A 27,478-nucleotide genomic window follows, 5' to 3' on the forward strand; every position below is an offset into this window, starting at 1 on the left:
GAGAGAAGTGACTTAAAAGCTTTTTTCTATCTCCAACCTTTTAACCCCCTGTGACTCAAGAACTAAACAACTGAAGAGAAAGTCTCAGTTGAGCTCTAGCTAAGTGCTTATACAAATCTGTCGCAACAGTGCCTGAGCACCGCTTTTGCCATTAGGAAGCTACCAGAACATGGCGTTTGCCTCATACTAGATACAAAGCAGCCATGCTCAGTTGCTTCTTGTTTCCCTGGGTCTTAGGATTGCAGTCTTTAGAATGCACTTTCTCCCTGGCTCAGGTCCTGGTATCTCCCCGTAACATTTTAATAGGTCTCATCTGCCCTGAGTGGAGCAAAGTACTGTGGAACAGAGAAAATGGAAGATGGTAAGGTGCTGCTGTGACATCTGACGTGCAAGGCGTTAGACGGCATCTGCAAACATCTCATTCAACAATCCAGCTCATCCTCTCTCTTCTAAAGGAGCAGCGAAGCCTGGAACTTTATTTAACTATCCCAGATCTACAAACTCCAGACAAACACAGACACACCAGATTTAACAAAATATTTCACTCGAACAAAATATTCTCAGAATTTCAGCATGATGAATAAATCAGGGAGATTAAAAAAAACCAAACCATCAAACACCACCACATCTGGAAGCTGTTTCTTACCTCTATGTCCTGTATAATTTTGGGGTAAAGTGCTCTGTAGAAGGAGTTGGGTGGTGCAGTCCCATCAGGAGGTTTATTTTTAAATAGATATTGTCCCCTGGAAGACAAAGAACACTTCCACTGAACACAAATCACGTTTCAGCATTTTGGAGAACGCTCCTCCTGGCATTTTACAAATGGGTAACCACTGTTGAAAAGCACAGATAGATTCATAGTCAAACCTCATTTACTCAGTAACACGGGGTGGTTTCTTGTTTGTTTGCCCTGCAACATGTCAATGTTGCATTTTGACACCGAAATACTCATGAAAAATCTGTGCCTAGTCACTTAGGGAAGGGAAATATATTACCTATCATGGACATGAGCCCATTCAACTCAATAGGAGGTGAGAATTGCTCATGCCCACAACACACATACCCATATCAGAGGTCACCTTTCAAATAAAGTGTACAAAGAAAATGAAAGAAGACAAGGAATCCTCAAACTCACTATGCATTCAAGGTTAGCTTTCATCTGCATTAGCAGGAACAATTTCAGTTTTGGTACATGGACATTTTACTGCTACTACTATATTTTGGTAAGCAACACTTCATCTGTAGTGCCTCCCTCATTTCAACACTGATTCGGAATACTCATATCCCAAGCTAGATTTTTGCTCCAAAAAAAAAATCCGTAAATGGCAATCACTACCTGCTGTGTAAAAAACTTTAATTCCTCATCCTGAAGTTAAGAAGCCACCAAACACGGTGTGGAAGCTAGTAAACCCCACCATGGGCGTACTAACTGCTGTTCTGCCTGGCAACATGCCTCACAAAATGGAGAGAGGCACAAATGCCTCCGAGTGTAATCCTGGCATCAGAGGCACAGAGTTTATATTGGGCCAGCTCTCCACTTCTCCCTCCCTTGCTCCATTATGGCATAATTAATTGTTCAATACTTCCTAGCACATTTCTTTCTTGTCCTTTCCATACAGTATACCTTGAAACTCATTTGAGAGACTGTACATTAGCTGCCCTGATATACTTGAACTAGGGAAATCAGAACAACGTACCAAAATTTTTAGGTTATAAGGCGGTAGCAAACTACAGGACTAAAGAACAAAACAACAAATGCTCAAGAAAGGAATTTTTGATAATTCTTTAAATAAAGTACTTTAAGTGCGACACGAGAGAAAGGTGCTTTCTACTTTGGACAGAGCAATCATCTGAGTCTTCAAATACAATGACCAGCAGCCACTCGTACGGGGACAAACATACGTGAGGAACAGACACACGGATGCAGGCAAACCGCTAACTAGATGGTTGCCTATTTACTGTGATCCAGTCTGCAAGTGCACACAAGAAAATGAAAATTATTGTCCCAGGGAGACAAAAACCGCTTTGGAGATACAAATAATACCTAGGACACATCCTGGAAGACTTGGGGTAGGTAGCCTATGTGCCTGAAAAGCTGTCAGTTGTTTGCAACTTTACCAGCTGACCTAATTCAAGGTCTTGTTGCTACCTATAAGCCCTGCCTTGCTGCATGTAGAGTCAGTTGTTTACAATTCAGCTTCAGGATTGCTTGGAATTTCCACAGCTCCCAGTGGCTGTTGTGCTGTGGCTCTGGGATAAAAGGAACTATTGTTTGCAGGTTTTGATGACTGGCCAATTCAATCAAGTATTCAGATGGACACAAACATGCCCAGATTTTGGGCTTCTGTTTTATATTTCTCTAAATCTGCGTAACCCTTACTGTTGCCCGACAAGCTGTCAGTGAAGGCTACCATGCTGCGGAACTGGGTGTTTCTGCTGTAAACCACGAGCTGCAAATGCTGAAATCAGGCAGCCCATGTGCAAAGCGAGGAGCTGTAAGCAAATAACACCAGTCATCTCTCTCTCATTCTGAACTGTCCAGCTAGTCACCTCCTTGTGCCATGCACAGCGCTGGGCCTGATTATTAAGCTATAAAGCTCTATATGGCAGAGATGAAATTACACGGGATATTTCTTGTCTGCCTCTCTTAACCACCCCACCGTGCCTGGAGTGGTATCTCCTAGAGCTAATCAGAGGGCAATCGGAAAGACCGGGCATAACTTGCTCCTGTTGTATCAAAATGACCTCCAGGACACAGTGTAAACCTGAAGAAGAGGTGCAGTAACAGGGGGTGCCTATCCTTTGAGGCGAGAAGCAGGATTTTGCAACTGGTTTTCAGCAATGTCATGTGTCTGTATGACTAGTGATCAGTGCTAATGTTATTTCCAAAATCTGGAGGGAGCAACTGAAGAACCATCAGCTATGATCTCTGACAAGGTGTAGAGAATGGCTAAAGTTCCACAGAACAGGGAAAAGACAAACGTAGCTCTTGCACTGAAAAAAAAGGGAAGAAGGTAGACCCAAGGGAACGGTGGACCATCCAACTCAACTTTGACAGCTTTGACAGCTTGGCAGTGTTCTAGAGCACACCATCAATCAGATGAGCGCCTAGAAGATGACAAGGTCACAAACAACAGGCAACAATGACCAATCCAGAATACACTATGTTAAACTGACCCAATTTCTTCTCACAGGCTACTCTCGCGACTTAGTTAGAGAAGTACGATCTTGGAAAAGCTTAAGGGTGGACACAGAAATGACTGGAAAGCACAGTTTACTGATGGTGCACTGTCAAACAGTCAACTAGGATCTCGCATGGAGTCTATCCTACATGTGTCATTATTGAGCATTTTCATTAATGACAGAATGGAACAGGGAGTGCATTTATTACCTGGCCAATGATACTAAAGGTAGGAGAAGCTACAAGCACTTTGGACAACATGATTAAACTCGTAATGTTCCTGACAAAATGGAGAAATACCGAGCAATAAATAGAATCTAATTTGATATGGACAAGTGCCAAGTTCACCACTTAGTAACAACACAAGCATGCATGATGAGAAATAATGGCTAAGCAGAACTTCCACAGAAAGAATAACTAGAAGTTTTCTAACAGTATTGTACCGTGGTTTAAAAAAAGCGCATGTTCTATCGGAAAGCATAAAATGGAGCGTCCTCTATATGGCATGCAAAGCAATGCTTCCCACACCACCCAACTCTGATGATGCCTCAGAAGAAGTAAGACACCCAGCTGATTACACCATCCTCCAAGAACGGAGTAGTGTAACCAGGGAGGATCTAAACAAAGAAAACCACGAATGACAAGACGACAAGGAAACACAGGATTATGGTTAGTTAGTGCATCCAATATGTAGGAAACACGATCATCTTCCAACATGCAAAAGATTACTGCAAAAAGGAGAATGAGCAACTGTCCTGTGTGTCTGTGTAGGCTAAACATAACGTGCCGAACTGTACCTAGGAAGACAGACTAGATTTTAGGAATATCTTTCTAACATTAAAGTTAGTGAAACAGTGGAATTGCTTGCCCAGGCATGGCCCGGGGAATCTTCATCAGTGAAGGTTTTTAAGAACGAGTTAGACAAACATCTGGCATGACTTAAGAGAAAACTGGCTCTGCCTTTGGGAAACAGGAGGGACTAAACCTCTCAAGGTTCTCTTTGGAACTTACTGTGACCTCAACAATACAGAGTGAAAACAGAAGCCCTGGAAAGAACAAGGCACTAAAATGGATGCAAAAGTTACCACTGTCATGCTTGTGTTTATTTTACACTTTTTATAAACATCACACTGTTGGAAGCAGATCAACATAGTATTTATTTTTAAAGGACGTTTCATAATCCTTATTTACTATCCTTTACTTCCTGAGACAAACAGTATAACAAAATTAACCTTAAATTGGACTCTTTGTTTGCAACTCTGTATCTTTTTCTTTTTAATAGCAACCAAAATGCCTGAGCTGTCACTTTTATCTTGTTTATGAAATATTCATACCCAGCTTCCTTTCTGCCAACATCCTAGGGACACCCTTGGAAGAGAAAATTATGTATTAAAGGACATACCCCTGAGAGGGAAAGTTCTAATGAAATGTTAACAGAGCAGCTTCAAACTTGAGTGAGACCCACATTGTAGTAAGGCTATTCCAGATGATTATTAACTAATCTATCTGCATTTCTAAAGTCCCCTATTCTCCGTGGTACCTACCCTCAGCTTCCAGTTTGAAAATTAAACAGATATCTAATAGTGAAAATCTGCTGAGGAAAACAAACAGACCTATCAGGAAACAACTAATTCATAGCACATGCTGCCCCACTGCCACCCCTAAAAAAGCTCTTCTGCTCCGAACTGCTGACTAGTTTAGTGTTCCCCTGGGGCATACACAGCTTCTTAATTTGAACTGAATGACAGCTGGGCGTAAAAATCTCAGTCTGTGCATCTCACTTGTCACAGTGGTATAAGAGCGTGATCAGATGAGGAAGGTGAGGAAAAAGCCCCCACGTTGCCTGCATAGACAAATGATACCCTAACTCCCCAGCCTCTGACTTTTGATTTAAGCAACTGTTAGGTTTGGAACCAGCATGATGTTTCGGGGTGCTAAATAACCCTCTTCAAACACGGTTTGGAACACACAGCACCTACTGTCCTGAACGGGGGCAAAAGAGGTGAAGATGCAGTTTCCTCACCATCCTCTCCTCTCTGACAAGCCCCTCCACAGGGAGTCTGTCCTGACCATTCTCTCGATGAGCTTCTTCCACAGCATGCCGTCCGACGTCACCCGGTACCACTCCTTGCACACCAGCTCAGCAGCACACAACGATTTGGCATCCAGGTATGACAGAATGTTCTCAGCAATGTGATCCAATCCCCGAGCTGGGGGAGGAAAAAAAAAGAAAAAAAGGATTATTTGCTGGGGAGACAAGGAGTTTAAAACAACTCCCCTTGATAGCACAAAGATACCCTCTCTTTCCATCTACTCTTCTGCATGCAGAGCTGGACCAAATGCACAGAAGAGCATTTGCGGCGAAGTTCAGGAGTGAACAGCGTTCTCCAACTTCCTTTGGATATAACACAACAAGTCATTAAAAATAATAAAGAATCCAAGAAGTCATTCCAATCTATTTCGATGGGTTTTAGCACTAGGGGGATATTCTATGGATGGCATTTCCAACTCAGCGACGCAGCCCCCAAAATCTCTCTATATTAGGACCATTTCTCATCTCACTGCTACAGCTGTTCTCATGTTCCAACGGCTCAAAAGCTGTTTTTGCTAAAGCAGTAGCTTTTAAACGTAATGAAGAAAAAAATATATATTCCCAATGTGTGCCCTGAAGGGTAGTGGTACCTTTAGACATGGGGGAGGGAAAGATATGCAGATGCACAGGGAAAGTGGAGAGGGAAGGAGAGGCTGTGTAAGAAGAAAGTGAAGCAGGTTTGCTAGTTTCATTTATTTTAGTGGGTGGAGGAAAAATATGCACCCAAATGGTACAATTTGCAAATATTTTTTGGTGTGAATACCAGGACTGGCTTTGTTTCAACATGGCTGGAGTACAACGTAAAGCAATTGTCTGGTTAGCACCGAGCAGCCCCATGTAAAGGCTGCGTAGCTGGGGGCCAGGGAAGGTTATGCTACGTTTCTTAACTGGATGGAGGTATCCAGTAAAAATGTGCTCTTACCCACTCAAATTTAATCACCAGCAAGACTTCAGGAAAATAAGATGCCTTTTAAATGAGATATTGCACAAATACAGGTTCTGTTGGAGGCTGTTTAATTCACAAGTGAGACACACCATCGAGAGATTATCTCACTTCACCGGTCAAATTTCAGAGCCTTTGTGAAAGTTGTAGTTTAGACCCCATCATCCCTCAGGCATAACTTTCAAACCAACCAAAAAGGAAGCGTGGCAGATTGGCATTTCATGCATCTTCCCTCTGGTTCACATTTGGGACAGAGTTAAATATGTCTTTTCTTGCTTTTAAAACAACAGCCTCAAAGACCAGGTCTTGCTTGTGACAGGGTGAAAAAAAAAAAGTAGCAACAGCATTTTTACAGTCACATGTCCATACTTCTGCAAACCCAAACTGGGCGCAGTCAGCTGATTCTGATCAGAGTTCATCAGATACAAAAGGCCCAACCTTTGTTTTTGTTAACCGAAAGATCTCAAAATTATCTCCCAATGCATGAAAACGAGAAAAGTCAGCAGGCCGCCTCTCGCTTCTTTCAGACATCCTAAATTTCTAATACACTTTAGGTGAGACATTCTGCCCAACGTTTTATGCTGCCATTCATACACAGAAAAAGCACCTGAATGATACCATGCACAACCACAGAGTGCAGAAAGAGGCCTGACATTTCTTATCTTTATAGATGCAAAATTAGATGTCAACCTGCAAAATAAAAGCATCAGCAGCCTTTATTATGTATTTAATCTGAAAAGATATACACAGACACTACAAAAAATTCTTTAAAGAAAGAAAAAAAAAGAGCGTTTGTAAATTTAGATTGACTCCACAGCAATGTGTGGGAAGAGAGATACAATGTTTTAGTGAAAGTGAACTAGAATTTGCAGGAATTCCGCAATTTGGTAGGGCAGACATGGACATGGTGTCCCGCTGCTTCCTCACCTTGACACCTGCAGCCCTGAGCTCTCTCCACAGGGTGGAAATAGCATATTTGTTTTCCCAGACTGTGTTGCTTCCAGTGGGCCCAAAGACATTTACAGACCCACCAGAACATTTACAAATGCCTGTATCCCTACTGGTGGCTTTATGTAACCAGCATGACAACAGCGAATTCTTTTATATGGGGAAGAGACTGGTGGCTTTAAGAAGCAGGGCTACGCTGCATAAAGGGGGCACAGCAATCTTCGCCCCCAAGTCTGCCTCTGATCCACCTGCCCTTTCTGGATCATCAGTAGCTGCACTTTAGATCTTGCTGCAACGAGGTGTTATACCTACTTTTACAACTGTAAGCCATCCTCTGCCATTGATTCTACACCCTTCGCAGAGAAGGAATAACTAATGTTTTGGACTCTTCTTCTCACACTTACGATAAGCGGAAGGGCAGAGCTATTTTATCCTGGCTGCAAACTCAATTTTATTATTACGTTTCTTAGGAACAGCACAACTCAGAGACATATGTCTTACAAAGCATCGCTTCTCTAAAAAAAAGAAATCTCTGCTTACAAAAGTTTTTGCTAAATCGATGTGAAACACGATTAGCCCTTCAGTCCTCCATACCAACAAGAATGTTTCAGTTATTTCACACATGAAACCCTTTTAAAAATGACTTTCCCCATAAAAAATGTTAAACAGCTTGGAAATGGTAAGCAGAGCCCTTATTTTTCAGAAACAGAACAAAGTTTGTTAAGTACACAGTTAAGCTGCATTTTTCAAAAAGCCTTAATTCTGTCCAAAGTACTGGGAAAAATATTCTGAGCTAATTTTACTCTACGTTAGTAAAGTGTGCTCATGATCTAAAACTACCTTTAATTCTGGTCATTCTTTGGGACAGTGCTAGGAGGACAGAGATAAGATGCCTCATGATTTTGAAGTAGCTTTATTGTTTATTTACTCGAGGGGGAGAGCAGGAGAGAGGATGAAGGAGTAAAAAGGAAACCAGAATACCGAACACTTGAGAATTTCAGAAAGCTAAAAAATACAAAGAGTTTAGGGTTTTTTTGATTATGTGACTTCATTTGAAATTTTAGGTTCTTTCCTAGGCAGTTTCTTACCTTGCCCTTACCCATTCTGCTCATTAGAAACCTGCCTATACTCAGGACATCCTGCACAGACTACAGAGCCTGCGCCAGTGCAATTCCTTGCCATTAATTTTCTCCCTTAGAGCTATATTCACTAGGACATCAGCACTTTGCAAATATGCAAATTGATGCACATACATTATTTAAGCACACAGTTCCCACAACTATTCAAATACTCAGATACGATTCCTATCTGTTCTGCATTCCAAGAAAGTAAAATTAGCTGCTTCCTGGGTAACTGAAAAAAACACTTAACAAATACGGTATGGCTAGGAAATTCTGAGTGCCTCTGAAAATATTTATATCATTTGTCAAAATTTTCAGAAAAAGGCCTGTAGGATAAAATTAAGCAAGTGCAAATGAGAAGTGTTAGTTTGGTTTGATGGAGATTTGTGGAAAAATTTGTGTATGTAACTATATGTATACTTCCACTTTAAAAGCAGGGAAACCAATGCACTTGCAAAATAACTCTCTGCTTTTCTGAAACAGAACAGCTCCACAAGTTATAATGCTGCTCTAAGTACACGAGATTATTGCCACTGGACTACTAAAAACTAACATAAAGCAGGTACTTAGCATAACTAAGATTTTTTTTTAATGCTACAACAGCCATTTGATTACTGGGCACAATGAGCTTAAAAATCCAGTGAGTCTACGTATTTAACTTCATAGCAAAACTCCTGCAGTGCCTTTATGCTTTGTACAATTCGCAGTTAAACGTGCTTTTTTCCATCTTTAAACCCTAGAACTTAAATTTCATGTTGAGAAATCCCTTCTGAAGAATGATCAAATGACTGGATCGAACAAATTGTCAGGGTTCAGCACTTCTCCAAAGGCATCAACAGAACAAGTGTTTGGCAAGAAACTCCTCCCTTCAACTAGTTATTTAGAGACAACACCTGGCGCATTTCTTGCTCAGGTCCATCTGAAACTAAGGAACTACATCATGGGAATGCTAATCTATTAATTGTCTATCTATTTATCCACAGAGGTATGATCTACCGGTCTGAAAAAAAGACCGAAGAGCCAGGAATTTCTGTCTGGTTCTGAAACTCTATTGCTGTATATATTTGATCTCCCACTGCCTCAGTTTTCCCATCTGTAAGACCGGGCCAACACAAAACTGCACGTACACTACTTTATGTGTGCCTTCTGTGAGATGCACCAAGCGCCACATCTCAGAACAGCTGGGACAATATTCTCAATGGAAAGCACTACAGAGGCGCAAAAAATAGTACATTTCCATCCTTTAATCTTATGTCCTCCATTCCCTATTAGCAATAAACACATAATCAAAGTGATGGCTTCAGGAAGGTATTTTACTAGGAAAGAGAGAAAAAAAATCTAACTAAGAAAAGGGGAAACCTCAGATGAGCAACCAAAAAGAGTAGTAGTTTTAATTTTAAAAATATTCGTTATTCATGCATTGTTCTGGGCATTATGAGTACAACTACCTGCCCTGTGGCTTGCGATGATTGTCCTTACAATACATATATGAGCTTTCATTTACTCCTAACCAAACCATGCTGGTATTAGATAGAATCATAGAATTGCCTAGGTTGGAAGGGACCTTTCAGCTCACCTAGTCTAACCATCAACCTAACTCTGACAAAAAGTTAGTTAGATCATGCCTTGAGAGACAGTAGGAATACACAATAAAATATTACTACATTTCAAACTAGTATAGAGCTTTTCTTTCAAAAGGTATCCTCTGTTTCGCAAACTAACTCTGGAATAGACCTCTCCAGCAGGGTAGGCGAGAGCAGAATAGTTTCCTGAAAGCCAAGATGGAGCAGCAAGCTCCCTCTGCCTGCAGAAATACCTGGCAGTGCAGTGATGAAGTCCCGCTGTAACATGGGTTTGAGGTATGAGTTTATATGTCCGTGCTGGTAGTGACACATCTGGGAGATGAGGTGCTCCACAAACTCCACCTGGTCAGACTCGGACCACTGTTCAAAATACTTGACGCAGAGTTCCTTCTCCTTCTCATAGCTCGCAGACAGCTTTCTTTGCTTGGGCACAATCATACTGGAAGTGCCATTGGCAAGTTTTGTCTGTAAACAGGAAGGAAAGAAAAACTCAAATCATCCATATGGAAAGAAGCTCACGTTTCTATGATTTTTTGTGGGGAAAAAAGCAGAAGGAAAAAGCACTCTGATACATAAAGTCGGCTGAGGCCATGTATCCCATTTGGTGGCGTCACCTGGAGCGCAGCCACCACAAGCCGTAACCCCTGCAGGACAACACACTGGCTCATGCCAGAGCTGCACACAAAGGACTCTGGTTAGGTGGGAAACCATAAGTGGCAACTTAACCCAAACACAATTTTATTTACATCTTGCAGACAGTAAAATGCATTTGGATTCCTACCCTACAGTTACCAGTTACTTCAATGCACCAACAGAAAACTGCATTTGTATTCTGTTTTTTTTTTTTTTCTAAAGAAAGGACTGCTGATAAAATTCATAGGAAATACATTAAATGGATGAGAAAAAAATTGATAGTACTTCTTTTGAGTATAAAATTGTACCTTGAGAGCAAAGGCAGCTAAAACACACCCTGATATTTGGTATGTCCTTTTTTTCACAGAGTAAGAGATTTTCAACTTTCTGAGCACTGTTAGTATCTTGTCAGAAGGACTCAGCTCAAAGAAGAGTTTCAGGGACAAAACAAAACACTGACATTTCAATTTACTACTTGATAGCAAGATATAATTTCTGCTTTCTAAACAATTTAACTGGAAAAATAGTGCACATTTTGCATGGCAAGGATATATTTTGTCCAAGTAAGATTAACTGTTTGCTGGGAAATTATTTTCTTTCCCCGTAGTGGTCAAAGAGTTTGTATTAAATGCTGAAAACGTGATTTTTTCTCTTCCACTGCAATGGTTTAACATCAGACAGCAGACAACAGAAACAAACCGCACATATCAAAATATATAAAACACTGATGTAGGGATGCCACATTTCTTTTCTACGATGATAATTCCACGCATCAACCTCACCAAGAAACCTTATTGACTTTAAGTGAAAAAACTAGTACCTAAATCTCTCTGCAAAGATATCTAATGATCTAAAAGAAATCCACGGATTAACTGATTTTACAGGAAAAGAAAAAACAACAAAAAAGTATTTTTTCAGCAAGTGCCAGAACAGTGAATTATTTAGACACCACAAAATCTGGTTACCAAAACTGTGTTTAGAATGCAGGAATTCCTCATTTCTCAGGAGTAAACAACTCCTGTATTTCAATACACTCCGCAACCCTAAGAGCAATCCAGAGTCTGAAACACCAAAAAGCTTGTAATGTGAAAATTTACTCAAGTTATCACCACTTACATTTAACTTTCTAAAGAAAATCCACCTAAATACTCTTTTCAGCATTTCCAGCAGAGCTGGACAGAGTGCAGAAAAAGACAGTAATTAGCTGTCATTTTTAGCAAGTGGTTTCTCCTATTTCTGAATCATGGTTTGACTTCAGTTTCTTTGAGAAGACAGAACATGGAGATCACACCATCAGTGCTCAATTCTGCAGCCCAGGGTTTTCAACCTTACTTTTAACCCCAGTCCTCCCTGTGAATTTCTGTGTGTGTCCAGTAGGATCGCGCAAGACAAGAGCTATGACTGAGCTACACTATTTCATTCGGTCACCACATGGAGAGCACTGACCGCAGGTGAATCACAGACCCAGTTACTGGGCAGAGGGAAAGAAATACTCTCTCTTGGGCCAACTTTTTATACAGAGAAATCTCTAAAGGGACTGTGCACTTGAAATCCTAGGTGTGAAAGGCTGGAGTTATTCTAGCAAAGTCCACAGTAGGCAACAGCCTGGCAAAAAGTGATTACCAACGGACTGCACTGAACATCGGTCTTAAGGGATTCTGGTCATTCTTCCTGCAGTTAAGCTGCCTGCAAAACAGACCCCCCTGTAAAAATGCTGGGCTAAGACAGCGGAGAGATGCTGTATTCTACAAGCTTGATCTCATTTCATTTCTCATTTTGTTTCCTGTGCTTTTTCTCTACAAAGCATTTTTAAAAAACCTTTACTTCTGCCTTTTAATTTGAGAGATTGTGAAGTCTGACTAATATGCTGAGCTGGAGCGGAGCCGACAGCTGACGTGCAAAGACCACAAAAAGGGCAACTCCTTTCACGGGGTGCCACCGTGTTCCAGCCCTTCCTTGCCTCCTGAGCACCCTTCTCCCAGCAGCCTTCAGCCCCCCAATTACCTCTAAAACACGGGCTGGGGGTATCAAACAGAAGCTGCAACATCTGCAAAACCAAGTAATGGCTTATGTGTGTTCAAACAGATGGCTTAGATGGGACAGAGCAACCCATTTTGCCTGGATCCCAATTGAATACAGGTCTCTTGGGTGGGAATAATGAGTAAATTAAAAAGTTCATTGACCAACACTCGTAACAGCTCTGGAAGGCAAACTCCAGGTTTATATAGTGGGTCTGCTAAGAAAAGCACTATACGTATTCCAGTGTTTATGTCCAGATTAGCAGACAGGGGAACACTGTATTGTTTATATACTTGGGCTGCATTCTGACAATGTCAACTTGAGACCTGGTTTGCACTCTTGCCTGCTCTGGTCTCCCATCAAAAGGAGCGAGGACAAGCCCAGAGGTAGCCATGGTGTGCCCAGCAGGTCCTGTGGTCTATGCAAGCAGGGGACCACGAGGACAGGGCAAGCCGCAAAGACACCAGTTCTGCAGAGTAGAGACAGATGAATTCACAGGGCTTCCAAATCACTCAATCACAATACATGCTCACATGCCTCCCCCAGATTGTCTGTAGGTACAGTTTAGAACAAAATCCCAGAATTTCAATTTGAAGATTCCTAAAAATCCACTGGGGGTTCAGTGAAAAAGGCCTGTTATTAAAAAAAGCCAACAACAAAACAACAACATCAAGCATCCGTATTATTAAAGTGTTGGGGGGGAGGGTGGTTACTATCAGTAAGAGAATCGATTTGGCTTCCTGAGAAACCCTGATGACTCAACCCCTCTGATCAACTGCCTCAAGTTCACTACAAAACATCTCAGAACAATATCGGCAAGTATTTCCTGGAGCACATAATCATCTACAACCTCTTCCCTCGCTCTCCTGGTACAATAACCAGGCCTCACCTGAAAAAGAAAGAATTGTCCCACATGCCATTCATAATGCCAGGGTAAATATCCATCCAAATGCACTGTATATGGTCATGCTTTGTATAAGCTTCACTTCCAAAAGTGGCAAAGAAGAATAAGCGCTGGTGTCCTGGTTTGAGGTAGAAGAGAACCAACTTTCTGTTCACTAATTTTACTTCTTAGCTAGGCCTCTAACTCTCTGAAATTAACAGCATGTTGTGCCGAAAATGGTTCGTTCTCAGAGTGATAAGACCAATGTTTACAGTTTGTGCCAAGGAACAGTAGGCAGAGAGGCTCTTGCTTATACTTATTGCTATAACAACCAAGGTCAGCTAATTTCGTTATTTGACACGTTGGAGGGTCGGAAACAGAAAAGCGTAGAGGGGTCCCACCTGCGGGGAGGAGCAGACAGGACAGGTGACCCAAAATAGACCAAGCGGGGTATTCCATCCCATCTGCCCCATGCTCAGTAAAAAAGCTGAGGGATCAAAGGGTCAGGCTCTTTTTTCTTCAATGGCTGATGTCCGAGGAGGACCCTGTCTGTTCATCTGCCTTTGATCCCAATCCATGTGTTCCTGACTCCAGTTCTGGAATCCAGTTCCCACTTACTGCTGAGTCCGGTCTGGGACTTTCCCAGTACCTGCCGGTGATGTCATCCTGGGAGCTTAATACAGTTTTGTATATACTGTACCTATTTCATTATTTTCCTTTTTATTTTATTATTAATATTTCATTAAAGTAGTTTAGTTTCTTCTAAACTCGTAAATCTCTTTATCTCTCCTCCTCCTCTCTGTGTATGAGAGGTTGGGGAGAGAATCTGTTGCCGGCCATTGGCCAATTTGGCCAAACCCACGACAACTGGTAGTCCAGCACCTGGGAGGAAGCTTGAGTGTACCAGAGCAAACTACTAATTCGGAACAGATAAAGCTTAAAGATAAAGTGTCCTCCTACAAGGGTGTGCCTGAGCTAGTAAGCTGTGCCAGGAAACCCAGGGGATTGAGTGCCTCGGGTTGGTACTAGCTCAGGGATCTACGTACTATGCTCCATTGCAGCCCATAATTACAAGACCATTTCTTCAAATGGCTACATTTAACACAAAGCACATTTGTATGCCCAGTGAAGTAGAAGAGGACTAATATATGAAAAGACTTTAATCTAAATAATGGCTTGCAACTATAGGAAGGTGCAATATTTCAACACAGATAAATAAAGCCCGGATAATTCTACTGCTCTGCATATAAGACTAAGCAGCCATGGTATATCACAGCTGTAACCCACGTATGACAACCAAGGTTACTTTTGTTTTTGTTCAGTACAGGGGACCAAGAGCCTCCTAAAGCACAGAAAGATCAAACACAAGCACACTTCTCTGATTCTAGTATAGGTATAGTGTTTCCCCACCCGTATGAGTGGTCACAACTTTTATATATTTTTTTAAAAAAACCACCACGTCCTTTAACCATTGAAAAGGACTTTGTTAAGGCACTTCCACAGGGTGGATGAATTCAGATTATGGTCAGAAGGCATCTCTTAGAGTCAAAGAAAAACAGAAGCCATCTCCTAGAATATCGAGAATGGCTTAAATGATCCCAGCAAGGTTTGGAACCTTTTGAACCTTCAAGATATCTTCATGTTGGAGCTCTGAAAAGCCTGAGAGCTTAGACCACCAGTGCAAATTTCTCGGAGTTTCTCTCTAGACAAAAGGAAGGGACTTCCCTTTGACATTCCAGTACCCACAGGTCATCGACAGCTTCTCCCCTCCTTCCCAGACTCACTGGGACTATGGGCTCTGCCACACAGAGATGTCTTCTACTGCTTATCTCCGAGCGCAGCATTTCACCTCCAATGGCTCGCACCGCCGGCCATGGTGAAGTCACTGATCTAGACAGAGCCACCTTAACAGGAATTTTGGATGGGTCTTAGTGAAAGGGAGGAAAAAAGAGGACATAATGTTTAATTATAAGAAATGATTGAAATAGGCACAGACATACCCCGGGTGCCTCTGCACTGCAGCAAGCTCTAAACTTGTTATCGTTAATGGTTTAAATTTCACTGTGCTAATCATTTCAGGACACAAGCCTTTCTTGATAATCTAATGAATTATTCCAACATCCTTCAGCAAAAAAAATCCTCCATGACAGCACTAATTACAAGACGTTTTCCCAGTGCTTATGTAAAATATGACAGAGCAGCAGCTTAGGGAATTGCAGAAAACTGCTTCTAATTTCCACTGAGAAACTGACAAACACCTCTCTTTCATCTCTCCCAGCTCTCAAGTAAGATTTAACTTTCTCATTTAGTTAATTACCGAGTGAGGATCATCATTTTCCCGGATCGGAGCGGCACAGAGCCTTTATCGTGTTAACTTGTGAACTTGATCGATGGCTGCTGCTAAAACTTAATAACTTCACCCCCTGGCAAATTGTAAGATAAATATAATAGGAGAAACTCTGACAGTAAAAACCTGCCAGAAATGAGCGCTGTGTTTATGTTTCTTTGCAGGCAGCAAAAAAACAACCGACAGCTTATTACTGGGTGCGTGTTACTTATATTTAAAAGACTCCAGGCAGTTAACTTTCTGCGTACTGTTCAAACTTTACTCACAAGATAAAAGACACCGGGGGAAAAAAAACCAAGCAATGGGATGACAAAGAAAAGAACCATGGAGGTGTAGGTCCAGAGTGCGAGGGGGGGAGACAGGAACTTCACAGTAAGAGCAAAGCCACACTTGCCTCTGTATCCTGAATATTCTTCCAGATTTAAAAATACCCACAACAGTGAAGCCAGACATGAAACTAGATTCAGCAGAGACGCAATGCTCAGGAATTTTGGCGCATGTTAGAAGCTGTGTGGGAAAAGCAGAGGGATTAAAAAGTAACAGTGTGGCAACGAGATGATTCGGGTTGATGCCCGTAAAGCTGCTCTTAGCCAGAGAACCCCAGCACGGCTGGCTTTTCCAAAGCTACTTGTGTGGCCATGAAACTGCTTGCTACTGCCCATGATGAAGCACCACTCGATACCACTCCAATGTAGCAATGGAACAAAAATGGTAAAATGGAGCTGAGAATGTATGCCGGACCTCCATACTAAGGGGCAGAGCTAGTATTTGACAATCCTGTTGAAATAGGGCTGTTTGCGTGGCCTAAAGGCAGTAACAGCATAATTAAGAGGGTACAGGTTCAATTTCTATAGCTGGCTTCTTCCTTTCTAGGCTTGTAATTATCAAATGCTGCAGAACCAATTCCCAGCCTGACAAGGCTAAGCAAAGAGGGAAGAAGTCCTCTGCAGCTTCTTATTGGCAATTTCCTATTAAAGAGCTCCTTTGCGTTGACAACTGAGGGGTGGCGAGGGGGTGTCTCACCATAAAGAGCAGGATCTCATGAGCTATAGCACCTGAAAGACATGAGAAGGGTAGTTGGCTCCTCGTTTTTCTCCTTTGCAGGATGAACCTGCTTTTCCAGTGTTTGACTTGACAGCAAAGCTACAATGCTAGGTCATTAAACAACTCACTCCATTTACTTTTATTTTAAAAGCTCAGTTTAGAATCTACCCATTTCTGTCCGCCTCCATCTCACATAACAGTCTCTGTGAGGTTAACCATGGGTTTAGCACATATATGGACTTACTCGCTCACTACTGAATTAGTTTCCACGCTGCAAAGCTCAGTGAAACATTCTGAAAAACGAACGTAACCCAGAACTAGATGATCATCAATCACATCTGAGCATCAAAAAGAAAGCACCATGAAAGAAACCACAGCATCTTTACTATTTATTTTCGAGAGAAAATTCAAAGTACACGCTCACACTGAAATTAACAGTCCCCTAGATACCCAAGGAACTGGCAATTTTGCCTGTCTGGGGCTTTTAGCTGCTTGTCCGCATCTGGTTTCTAATCACACTGCAGAAAAACTTTGATAAGAAAGGATACATCTAGATGAAAGATCACTGGAATTATGCTGGACACAGCAGCCCAACCTGCTGCGCTTTCTGAAATCCTGGGGGCCCAATAGTTCTCAGAGGTACCATTTAAGTACCTATGATACGGTGTCAGCCTGGAGGGCACCTGGCTAAGGATATTACCTCAGACACAGAAGAAAAGGAGAAGGCTGTTTTGGTTTAGGGACAGAGAAAGCTGCAGACACCAGAGAAGTAACACGCTGAGTCTCTCCAGGGACTGGGGAGGCAGGACGGAGCCACGGGCACTTGCACACCGGCTATACAAAGCACAGCAATAATACCTTGCTGGAGAAGCTGCTCCCCTCCCACACTGCTACACAGTAAACAGCAACCGGGAGAGGAGATTAAAAAACTATTCTTTTAAGCTAATACTTAATGTTTCAGGCAGGCTAATAAAGTTTAATTGTCTGGAATCTCGTAGCTCTTACTGTAAACTTTCCTTTGATATAGGTCTCCCATCTACATTTTAAGTGTTGGCAAAAACCTCCAAAATAAAATTTCTCTGATGCCAGCAACGGATGTGAATTGGGAGTCCCTCTCCTCCTCCTCCCTTATCTGCAAGTTGTCTTTGCAAATAACAAGCACTGATGAGAAATCTGCTTGCATCAGCACAGCACTGGCATATGTTACTTTCCCAAACTACGATCCCTGACCAAATGCGTATCTAGATATACGGGGGGGGAGGGCAGACACCACCACTCTTAAAGAGAGAGATTTCAGAGCACACCTTTTATTAGCTGTAAAGTGATCACACACAAATTTCAAAGCAGATCCTCCAGTAACCACAAATCACTTCCAGTGGAACTCATCAAAGGAAATGCTTTCTTCCTTGGCATGGCTACCAGAACCAGAGTTGAACTGCTGGGACCATTACATGTTATTACTGTTAATGGAGGGAAGGAATATGCACATTATCAACTTGGAGAACCTGTCTACTAAAGTCATCGGGTAATGGCCAGTAGCAGCAAAGGGCTCATTTATGGTAGGGAAAGGCATAAGCTATGCTCCAAGCGGCAGTTTCATAGTTTTCTGGAACAGTTGCTTCTGTTTTTAAAACACACAAGCATGATATACTGCCTGAGTGAAGTTACTCTTTATGGGTGTTATTGTTGATTTTCTTTTTGCCCTGAGTATTCCCTTAACTCCAAGAGAAAAGCAGCCAGGAACAGGTAGGTGGACCCCAGTGACTCAGAACATGGCTGAACAATGAAGACTATACCACTGGGAGCAACACACAAGTAGAGGGGGAGAATAACCCAAAAGACCTGTTATCTGCACTCAATAACACCACTGAGATTTTCAAAATGCCATGGTTCTGTCTATGTAAAGCTTTTATCATCACAAACCACAAGCCCTCCAAGGCAGCTTACCTAGTATTGTTTTCCATGACTTTTCTCATTGGAGAGGCATTTTTCTACCAACAACAAAGAGGGCACAAGCGCATCAAACTACCTGGCCAAGGCAAAGTGAGTGATTCCAAACGGAAGTCATGAATATACATGCTAGATATCATGTACCATTTCCCAGCTACAGGAGCACTACATATTTCCAGGTGTGCCGGAGAGATGCAATGAACAAAAAAGCAGCAGCGTTCCGAAGAACCTCAAGATTCACACATGCGCATTGCTCCCACTGCAAACGTACTTCTTAGATCTGCTGGCAGAGTTGGCTACATGAGCACTCACTCCCTAACCTACTTCAGTCAAAATAAGCTTGTTAGCAAAGACCTGCTATTTAAACTGTCTAAGCTAAAACACCTCATCTTAACTGAAAGCAGGTTTGCAGTTTTGCTGACAGATCCTGGAGGGCAGCAACCTGCAGCAGCCAGACGAAGGCTTAGTGGTATTCTTTTCTACCAGCACAGCTAGATCTGGAAGAGGACATCTCATCAGCTCACACTGACTGACACCAATACTACTGCTGTTAGCGGCCATCACAGAGGCAGCTGTAAGAGGAAAACTCCATTAAATACTCTTGCACAGCGTCACGTCAAAGCTGGTCTTGACAGATTTGCTTTGTAGCCTCCCATAACCCCTACAAGAGAATCCCATAACTCTCACCCTCTAATCTTCTTGAGATGAGCTGTTCCGCTAACCTTGCAGTCAAATGTTACCTTGCTGGCAAACTGAGGTGATTCCCACCAAGGACCATCAAGTTTGCCAGGGAAACTGTATGTGTTTGGCCGGAGAAGACTGGGGGCTATCTACTAGTCTTCCATTACCTCAAGGGAAGTCACAGAGGAAAGTGAGATAGTCTTTTCAGAAGTACATAACAATAAGAAGAGAGGCAACAGGCACAAACTGTAGCAAGCAAAACTCTGGACATTAAGAGGGAGATTTTCAAAACAAGTAGACAAGGTCCCAAGCAAAATGAGCTGACTGTGAAGGTAATCCTGCACAGAATAGGCAGTTGGACTTCCAGTCCAACTCCAAAGGTCCATCCTAACTTAAAGTTTTCTATGAATTTGTATCTTAAGTTGTGTTGGTCCATTCTTTCATTGGTACCTGGCAAGAGATTCACGATCTGAGGAACAGACTCCAAAAATACAAGCTAAGGACATTCTCTAATGAATTTTCTATCATCAGAATTTGTGTCAGGGTGGGTTAGGCCAGACATCATTGATATGCGAAAGTACACATATCAACAACAAAAGAAAGGCAAGAAATAGTACCTTCTGCAACAACAGGCAACCAGCTCTGACCATAACAGTGCTTCAGGAAGGCACGTTCAGCTTCACAGCTGACCAGACCTTCTCCCTGCCAGCTGACACTCAAATCGCACAGCCCAGAAGCACAGACCACAGACTATCGCACTAGGGATTCCTCCTTGACTCACTGCTCAGCTGCCAATAATATTTAAGAAAAACCCCTCAAACTAAAGGAGGGAGGGAGCCTTCCAGTATTCCACTCCCTATGGTAGACTCAATCAAAGTGGAATTGTTTGAATAGATCATATAAGCAATATGAAAACCCCAGTAAATTGTGGCAGAACAGGACTGCTAGCCTCACTTGGTCCTTCAACATACTGTATTTTCCACATAATGTTCTTTCACTCAAAGGCATGATTCCACTATTCCTCTTAATGGGATTAATAAGCAGTGAAAATAGTTATCAACCTACCTGCATTCCCTTTCTAGAAATACAGGCTAAGTTTTTGGGTTTTTTTCTTCTTTTCATCCCACTTCTGAGAGTTACTTTTCTGTCATATCAAGAACATAATCAGTGCGGAGCATATCTTGTGAGAAACTTCTTCCATCCTCATGCAATGATGCATCTCATTGTAAATTTAACTAACAACCACCAACCCTTTCTTTAACTTCTATTATAATAACTGGCTAAACATCTAAAAACCAACTACATGCTTTTCCTTCCAACAGTTTTAAATATATTCTCTTTTAAATATCATTAGGTCTTCCACTGTGAGAACTGTCTTCCTTTGTGAAAGGAATACTGTACCTTTCACTTGTTTCCTGTATTTTCGGTCGGCTTGCAACAGCCTGTGTTAAGTCTAGTATTAGTATACTCAAAAACACACTATTTGCATCTTCTCATCTAGGAAAAGCAATTTGGGATCATGCCTGGAAAAAACATATGCAACCTTCTGATACAAAATAAAACTAAACATCAAGAGAATTCACCGCTTCCTACCACAGACCAAACTAGGCAGATGCACCACTCACAGCCTGTTCCTTTGATGGAGGGGTTAGAGCTCCCTCTAGCACTCTCCAAACAGAAGAGCCAGAGATGCTACGCTGTGACTATCTGGTCTCACCCAAAGCAGTCTGCATAGGTTCGTTTGTAATTTTTATTTGATTTACTTTTTGCTGTCACGTGAATAATTATGAATACATCCACTAGTTTATCTGAAATTCAAGAGAAACAAGCGTCTGGAGAAATTCCTTCTATAACCTATTACAAATACTCGGATTGCTATAATTAACTGATCTCTATTTTAAAATGTAATTTAGGACCAGCTGAAGGATTATCATGTCAGCTGTGTGTAGAGTGTGAAATGTAGCAAGAAATTAAATGGAAAAAGTTGTTGAAAATTTTCAATTTTCACAGCATAAAAAAGTCTGGCTAACTCACCCTCCCTTGCAGCTGACAAACATCCCAATGCAGCTGACAGGTCGCCTGCAGCTGTGAATTACATGTTTCTATTTCAGCATTAAATATTGAGTAACGCCGCTTAAGTAAAACTCAAAAGGTGTAACCCTGCTGAGTTATGCACAATGCTGAAAGACAGAGAAACATCTCATGACAGAAAGAGTGTCAGCCCTTTTTAATCATAGGTTATTACTTATTAATTCTTGATAAACTAAAAGCTGGCAGTACAATGTAAAAATGGGAAAGGAAAGTGGGCGCCAAGTCTTTTGAGTTTTACTCCTAACCCTCCCACAGCTTTCTGGTGCTGCCACAGGCAAGTCACTCCATTTCACGAGTCTTATTGGTTTAATGGGTGTATCCTAACACACTTCGCTCAGAGGTAAAGCACAACTTAACGCTCGGAATGTCTTTGGAGGCCTCTGCACGAAAGGTGCTCAGTAAGGGCAATGTCACCACACTCTACACAAGTGCAAACTTCCCCTCACGTGCCAGTAAAAAAATTTGTCACTTAAAACCTAAAAACACCAGACCTGTTAGAAAGGGCATGGCCTCAACTTCACCAATTAGAAAAAATGCAGCTGTGCTAATTGTTTCAGCATCCTTCCAAAGCAGGATCTAAAGACGAGTGCTTTAAGAAAAAAATTTACCTTGAGTTTTCTCAAACTGAGCCACCGCATCTGGATACCACTCCTAAAATCAATACAAACGTGGAAACAACTCACACCCCCTTGAAGGTAAGCACCCCAGGGAGGGTGTGCTTTAGTTAAGTTCCTTCATTCATCACCGCAATTTCAGTATGTAACCACCAGGGGACTTTGAACATTGCTTGGGTTTAGAAGTTTGCAATTTTAATATTAGTATGTGACAGAGCTGAAGAAATACAATAGGATGTGTTAGGCTAGCCATGGCTACGTTTTCGCTTCCCTGATAAGTCCAGTAAGAAAGACTAGAAGTAACCAGACCCGAGGAGATGACAGAAGCACCTGACCAAAACTTCCCAGCATCGCCTGCCGGTGTCCCTCAGGCCCGGCCGACAGCTGTCCTTGCCATTCTGGGCCCGAACTCTGTACACAGTCCTGCTGCTGCACCCAAATCCCGACACACAGACCTTCCCTCCCGCGGTACAGATGGCACCCAAGGCCGTGTCTTTTATCCCCTTAAGAGGACTTGGAGAAAAGCGCTGGCAACAACTTCTCTCTCCCCACACCTCTCGCATGTGGCAGGAGAGGATTACAGTCCGATATCTGACCTGTCCAGCGGGAGGGAAAGGACATCTGAAGCGAAAGCAAGACCTCTGCAGTTGCAGATCTGTTAGTGATGCTGGCAGCCCTCAGCTGCGTGCCTCTCCGGGCTGAGGCTGCAAGTGCACCTCTCCTCCCCCATATCTCCACATAGCTGGGACTTGGATCCAAATCGGAGACAGGTAAAAAAGAGGTTGCGCCGACCGAGCTGCAGTAAGACGTGGCATCAGCAGCACTTCCCCACATACGCAAGCCCAAGTACTGAAACTTTCGAGATCTCTGATCACTTCTGTATATTAGAAGCAATATATCTCCCATCTTCATTTAGGAAGCAGTTTGCAGCCGTTGTTTTTGTGCCTTTGTTACTTCCAGACTGCGTAACTTAATGAGGTCCTTGGTGCTATCTTAGGAGAGAAAGGGAGGGAGCAGCTAGTGCCAGATGAAGCCTTTCTCATGCAAACACATCACGTACTCCAAGTGCTAGCTTCATTTCTGGGTGCAGTGGGAGACTCTGAATTGTAAGGTAGATGTTCTGTGCATGTACACCTTGGGAGAAGCAGGTACCATGCAGTGGTGGTTAACTGGGACTAAAGAACTCAATAATGACCCCGCTCTGAGCAAGGTTGGACCTCCTGAGGCATCTTTCAACCTAAGCGACTCTGTGTTAGGAACACATAGTCAAAGCTCATCTACGTTTCCCAGGCTTTTGAAGAGAAAAGCAATTCAGATTTTCACTGAAGCCAAGTTATAGTTGTCTGATGTCGATGTATTTCATTTATCATAAGCAAAATCTGAAATTATTTTTAAAAGATGCTGTATAGAGAATTATTTTTTTAAAGGCTTTCCAACTCTGGGCTTCACAAGCCTTTGCTATTGTATCATTCATTCTTTGTAGCAACCAAATACCAAATTCTTAAAGACTTCTGCTCTCTGGCTTTTTAAGAGCATGCAGTATTCAAGGGACCTATCTGGATATACAGTCTCTTGACTTTCAATTCCATCCCTCCAACTATTTAAAATTTTTCAAAAACTGTTGGTTTTGTTATGACACATATGTTCTCTAAGAACTGCAGCTGATTCTCTCCACACGTTATTAAATTCTAAACTTATCTTCACTTATGACCTGAACCAACTGCAATGCCTAATCATTGGCAGTCTTCTAAATCAAATCTCAAAATACTCCCATTACAACCCACCTCAGACCTGTCCGGGATTACAAATTATGATCCAGAACAGGGCTGACAGATCTAAATTAACATGGCAGCAGAACAACTCTGTAGTTCACACAATTTTGTAAAATCCAGTGACTTGAAAGAAAACAACACAAGCACATAATTGGCATTAATTAAGCAACATTTTTATTACCTACAATCAAAGGCTTATAAGGAAGGTTTACTTGTCAGAAAGAGGGCTTTCTTTGCTGAGAAATTGCAAGTCTTACTTAATTAACAATCTAATTTTTTTTGTAGTGTAGTTGTTAACTTAAGTATTTTTCACTTTTATTTTCTTCTAAATGAATGATAGTCTAAGCCCAAAAGCTATTGTTTAAATTGACAGAAGTGGGGTCAGAAAAAACAACACTGAAGTATTTTAATTATCATGTATTTTAACTAAGTTCTCAGTTTGTGGTCACTGTTACAAGGGTTTCATTTTTTGTTGAGAAGCAACAGGAGGATCTCAGACTTTATGGATATGAGAAGACAGTTAAAACTGACAGTGCACACAATTCGGACAGACCTATCATATTTCACAAATTCAGGGCACCATGAAGGCAAGTTTGCCTGTTGGACACAGGACCCAAACAGCCAGGCTACACACAGCAACCTTTTCATCTCCAAATTTCAAACTACTCTATGAGCTGAGTAGGTAAGCACTGCTTGCCTGTCAAGATTCACTATTACAGTAAAATAAGTAATTGCAGCTACTTTGAATACTATTTTCAGGTCTGTGAGAGCAACCACCTGGTTGCTCATTTTTAATTTTCCTCGACAATAAGGTCCAGCAGTGTATACAGTGAGTATTGCTGCCTGTCTCCACGCTGCAGCCTCAACTAAGCCGTCAGTCACACACACCGAGGGACTGCCTGCCTTGCTGAAGTTATCTTGGATATGAGCTTCCACAAGCAGACTAATTCAAATCTATTTTTGTAAATTACAGAGTGTGTTAAATATACATGAAGGAAAATATGGAGCAGTTTCTTTCACTGCACAACATGAGTTATTTCCCATTCTAGGTTCCCTCCGAGAAAACTCTATATTTTAAAATCAGCCAATTAGTGGCAGTGACTACTGGTAAAACTTAATCCAGTCAAGCAGTAGTATTCGCTGAGTACTGCAAAGGGCAGAACAACGTTCCGAGAGAATGAAAGGACCAGGATACCTGACAATAACAAGGAGGAGCATGCAGTCATTTGCCCAAGCTTCCTTTTCCTTTCAGAAGAAATGCAGGTTGTGTCACTGCCTTAATACGACAGTTAAACCATAAGCTTCGCATCAGGCAGAATAATTAGATCTTCGCATGCACCTAAGACTGTGTGTTAATAGCTGCAGTACAGATTAGGGCGGTCATTTGACAATTTCTGTGTAAAAGAGAGCTGTAAGAGAGAGCAATCAGAAAAGTAAACATAAATAAATTCGTCCTAGAAAACAAACTCCTCAAACATCTTCCCCATTTCTCTTCCCTCATTTCTTAAATTAAGCCACTCCCCAAGGACCATTCAATTTATCCTAATAAAACAAAGTGGATATGACTAGTCTCTCAAAACATAGGGGGATAAACACCAAAAATGAAAAAAAGAACTATTAAAAGAAAAGGAAGAAACAAGCCAAGGAACCAGTGGTACAGTCTCTCCATGAATAAGCTAGCTTGGAAACTCATAGAGGACCTCCAGTCGTTGGAACAATCGGGTTCTGGAATCATCTTCCCATGGAAACAGAATGGAAAAAAGACCTCAGACCAACATTTAACTGGTTGCAAGATGAAACTCAGTTAAGTTCACTAAAAGGACAAAGTAGTATCTGCAAGAGCAAGAGGCTGGAACCAGTGACCTGCGAGGTCCCAGGAGGTACAATGATACATACAAGGCAATGTCCTGTTCTGCAAGAAGACATTCATCACCTCATAGCTCATAGTATACCTGTGAGGGCACAGATGCAAACCTGTTGACTGGTAACTGAGCAAACTGACTTTCAGTGACTAGAGAACATCGATGGAACTTTGTATATCTTTTCAATATACAAAGGTAGGGCTTCAATCTTCTATCATGGATGGCAGAAGACTGCTTCACACAGAAAGAGAGATATCAATTTTCAGTCTGGCATGTGCCCAATGAGCTTGAGCATATCTGATTTATGAAGTATACAACCTACACCTTTCTACTAGGTGTTGAACTGCTGAATTACACATGACACACAGGAACGCTATTTATTCTGGTATGGGTTTATCCATCTGTCTCAGCTCCAGGAGACTCACAGGTAACTTCAGACTGACCTGAGGCTATATTCACTGTGTCTGTAGTTGGTTCAACAGGATACCGCTCATGGTCTCCAATGCATTTATAACAAATGCATTACACGGGAACAGAGATATAATATCTCTTTTCATACCTTCATTGCCTCCAGGTAAACTCTCATAGGATCTAGGGCAAACCTTTAAGCTGTTCATTCATGTGATGTTTGGATGTTAGATGAAGATCAGATTTGGTTGTTAGCAATGCAAGTGACCTTAAAAGTCCCTGGTATGGAGGCACTTTTGCTGGAGGAGTTACCTTCAAGTCACTTACCACTGACTGGGAAGATTAGGCTGTAACCTGCTGTGCAGTCAGCTGTTGTGACTATGATCTCTACTGTCTCCAGGGACAATTGTCTATTGTCTCCAAAATTAGAAGAAAAGACACATGGCTGATGTTAACATCGTTGCCGTCTTCTACCTTTGACCAGTTATCTGGGTGTAGGTTGCAATGGGTATCTGCCAGTCTTGGTTCCGCCAAGAACAAAAACTCAAGACAGGTACCATCTGGAGCCCCGTATGACTCCAAATCGATTCTTACCACCAGCAAGATCAAAACGTTCCTGCCAGTTGATGGTGATCTACTTCCGAGAGACAGAATGATGAAGGTAAGTGTCTGACCTCCAGACAGACTATTTGTCTTGAGCCACTTGAGTCCTCGCATAAGATGAAGAGTTCTTTAGTTGAGTATCAGGAAAATTTAAAGGTAAATATGTCTCCACCTGAGGACAGGATTTGAAGCCTGTTGATCTGGTCTTTCATATTAGAAGGGATTCTACATGTCAGCACTTGATCCAAAGAACTTACTACGGCGACAAATGGTCAGAAATGAAGGTAAAGAAAATTACATATTCGGAAGTAAACTGAGGGTAAGACACCAAGTTCTCCAATGAGAATTGGTTTATTCTATTAAACACTGTTGTAGGAGATGAGACTGCAGACTCAACAGCGCTGCTCCTATTTCCCAATTGGTAACTTCTCTATGCAACCTATAAATTCACATTTCACCCCGCCTTCCTGGGAACTACAAGATATATTTTAGGCACTAGTACTTTAATACATGTATTGATTTCATTAGTACAGCTAAGGTTTTATAATCTCTCTAAAGAAAAATTACATTCTGAAATAGTTTATAAATAACTGTTTAGCTATTAAAACCTTAATAAGTAAACTTACAAAATGATTTGTCTTTAAATAAATGTTCTCCTTGTGTTTTTGTATTATTCACAGAAAGTTTAATGTACTTACATTTT

General features: G+C 41.7%; 1 protein-coding gene across 14 annotated transcripts in view; it reads right to left on the reverse strand.

Annotated features, from left to right (window-relative positions):
• Positions 1-27,478, reverse strand: part of BTRC (beta-transducin repeat containing E3 ubiquitin protein ligase) — a 118,679-nt gene that overhangs the window by 14,466 nt on the left and 76,735 nt on the right. For all 14 annotated transcript variants that reach the window (XM_074590120.1, XM_074590123.1, XM_074590118.1 and 11 more), the window contains 3 exons: positions 10,102-10,333; positions 5,205-5,391; positions 647-743 (listed from right to left, as the gene is read on the reverse strand). In XM_074590120.1, the coding sequence (XP_074446221.1) occupies positions 647-743; positions 5,205-5,391; positions 10,102-10,333 (516 nt within the window). The remainder of the gene's footprint in view (positions 1-646; positions 744-5,204; positions 5,392-10,101; positions 10,334-27,478) is intronic.

Source organism: Larus michahellis, chromosome 6 (genome assembly GCF_964199755.1).
Source record: "Larus michahellis chromosome 6, bLarMic1.1, whole genome shotgun sequence".
NCBI classification, from domain to species: Eukaryota; Metazoa; Chordata; class Aves; order Charadriiformes; family Laridae; genus Larus; species Larus michahellis.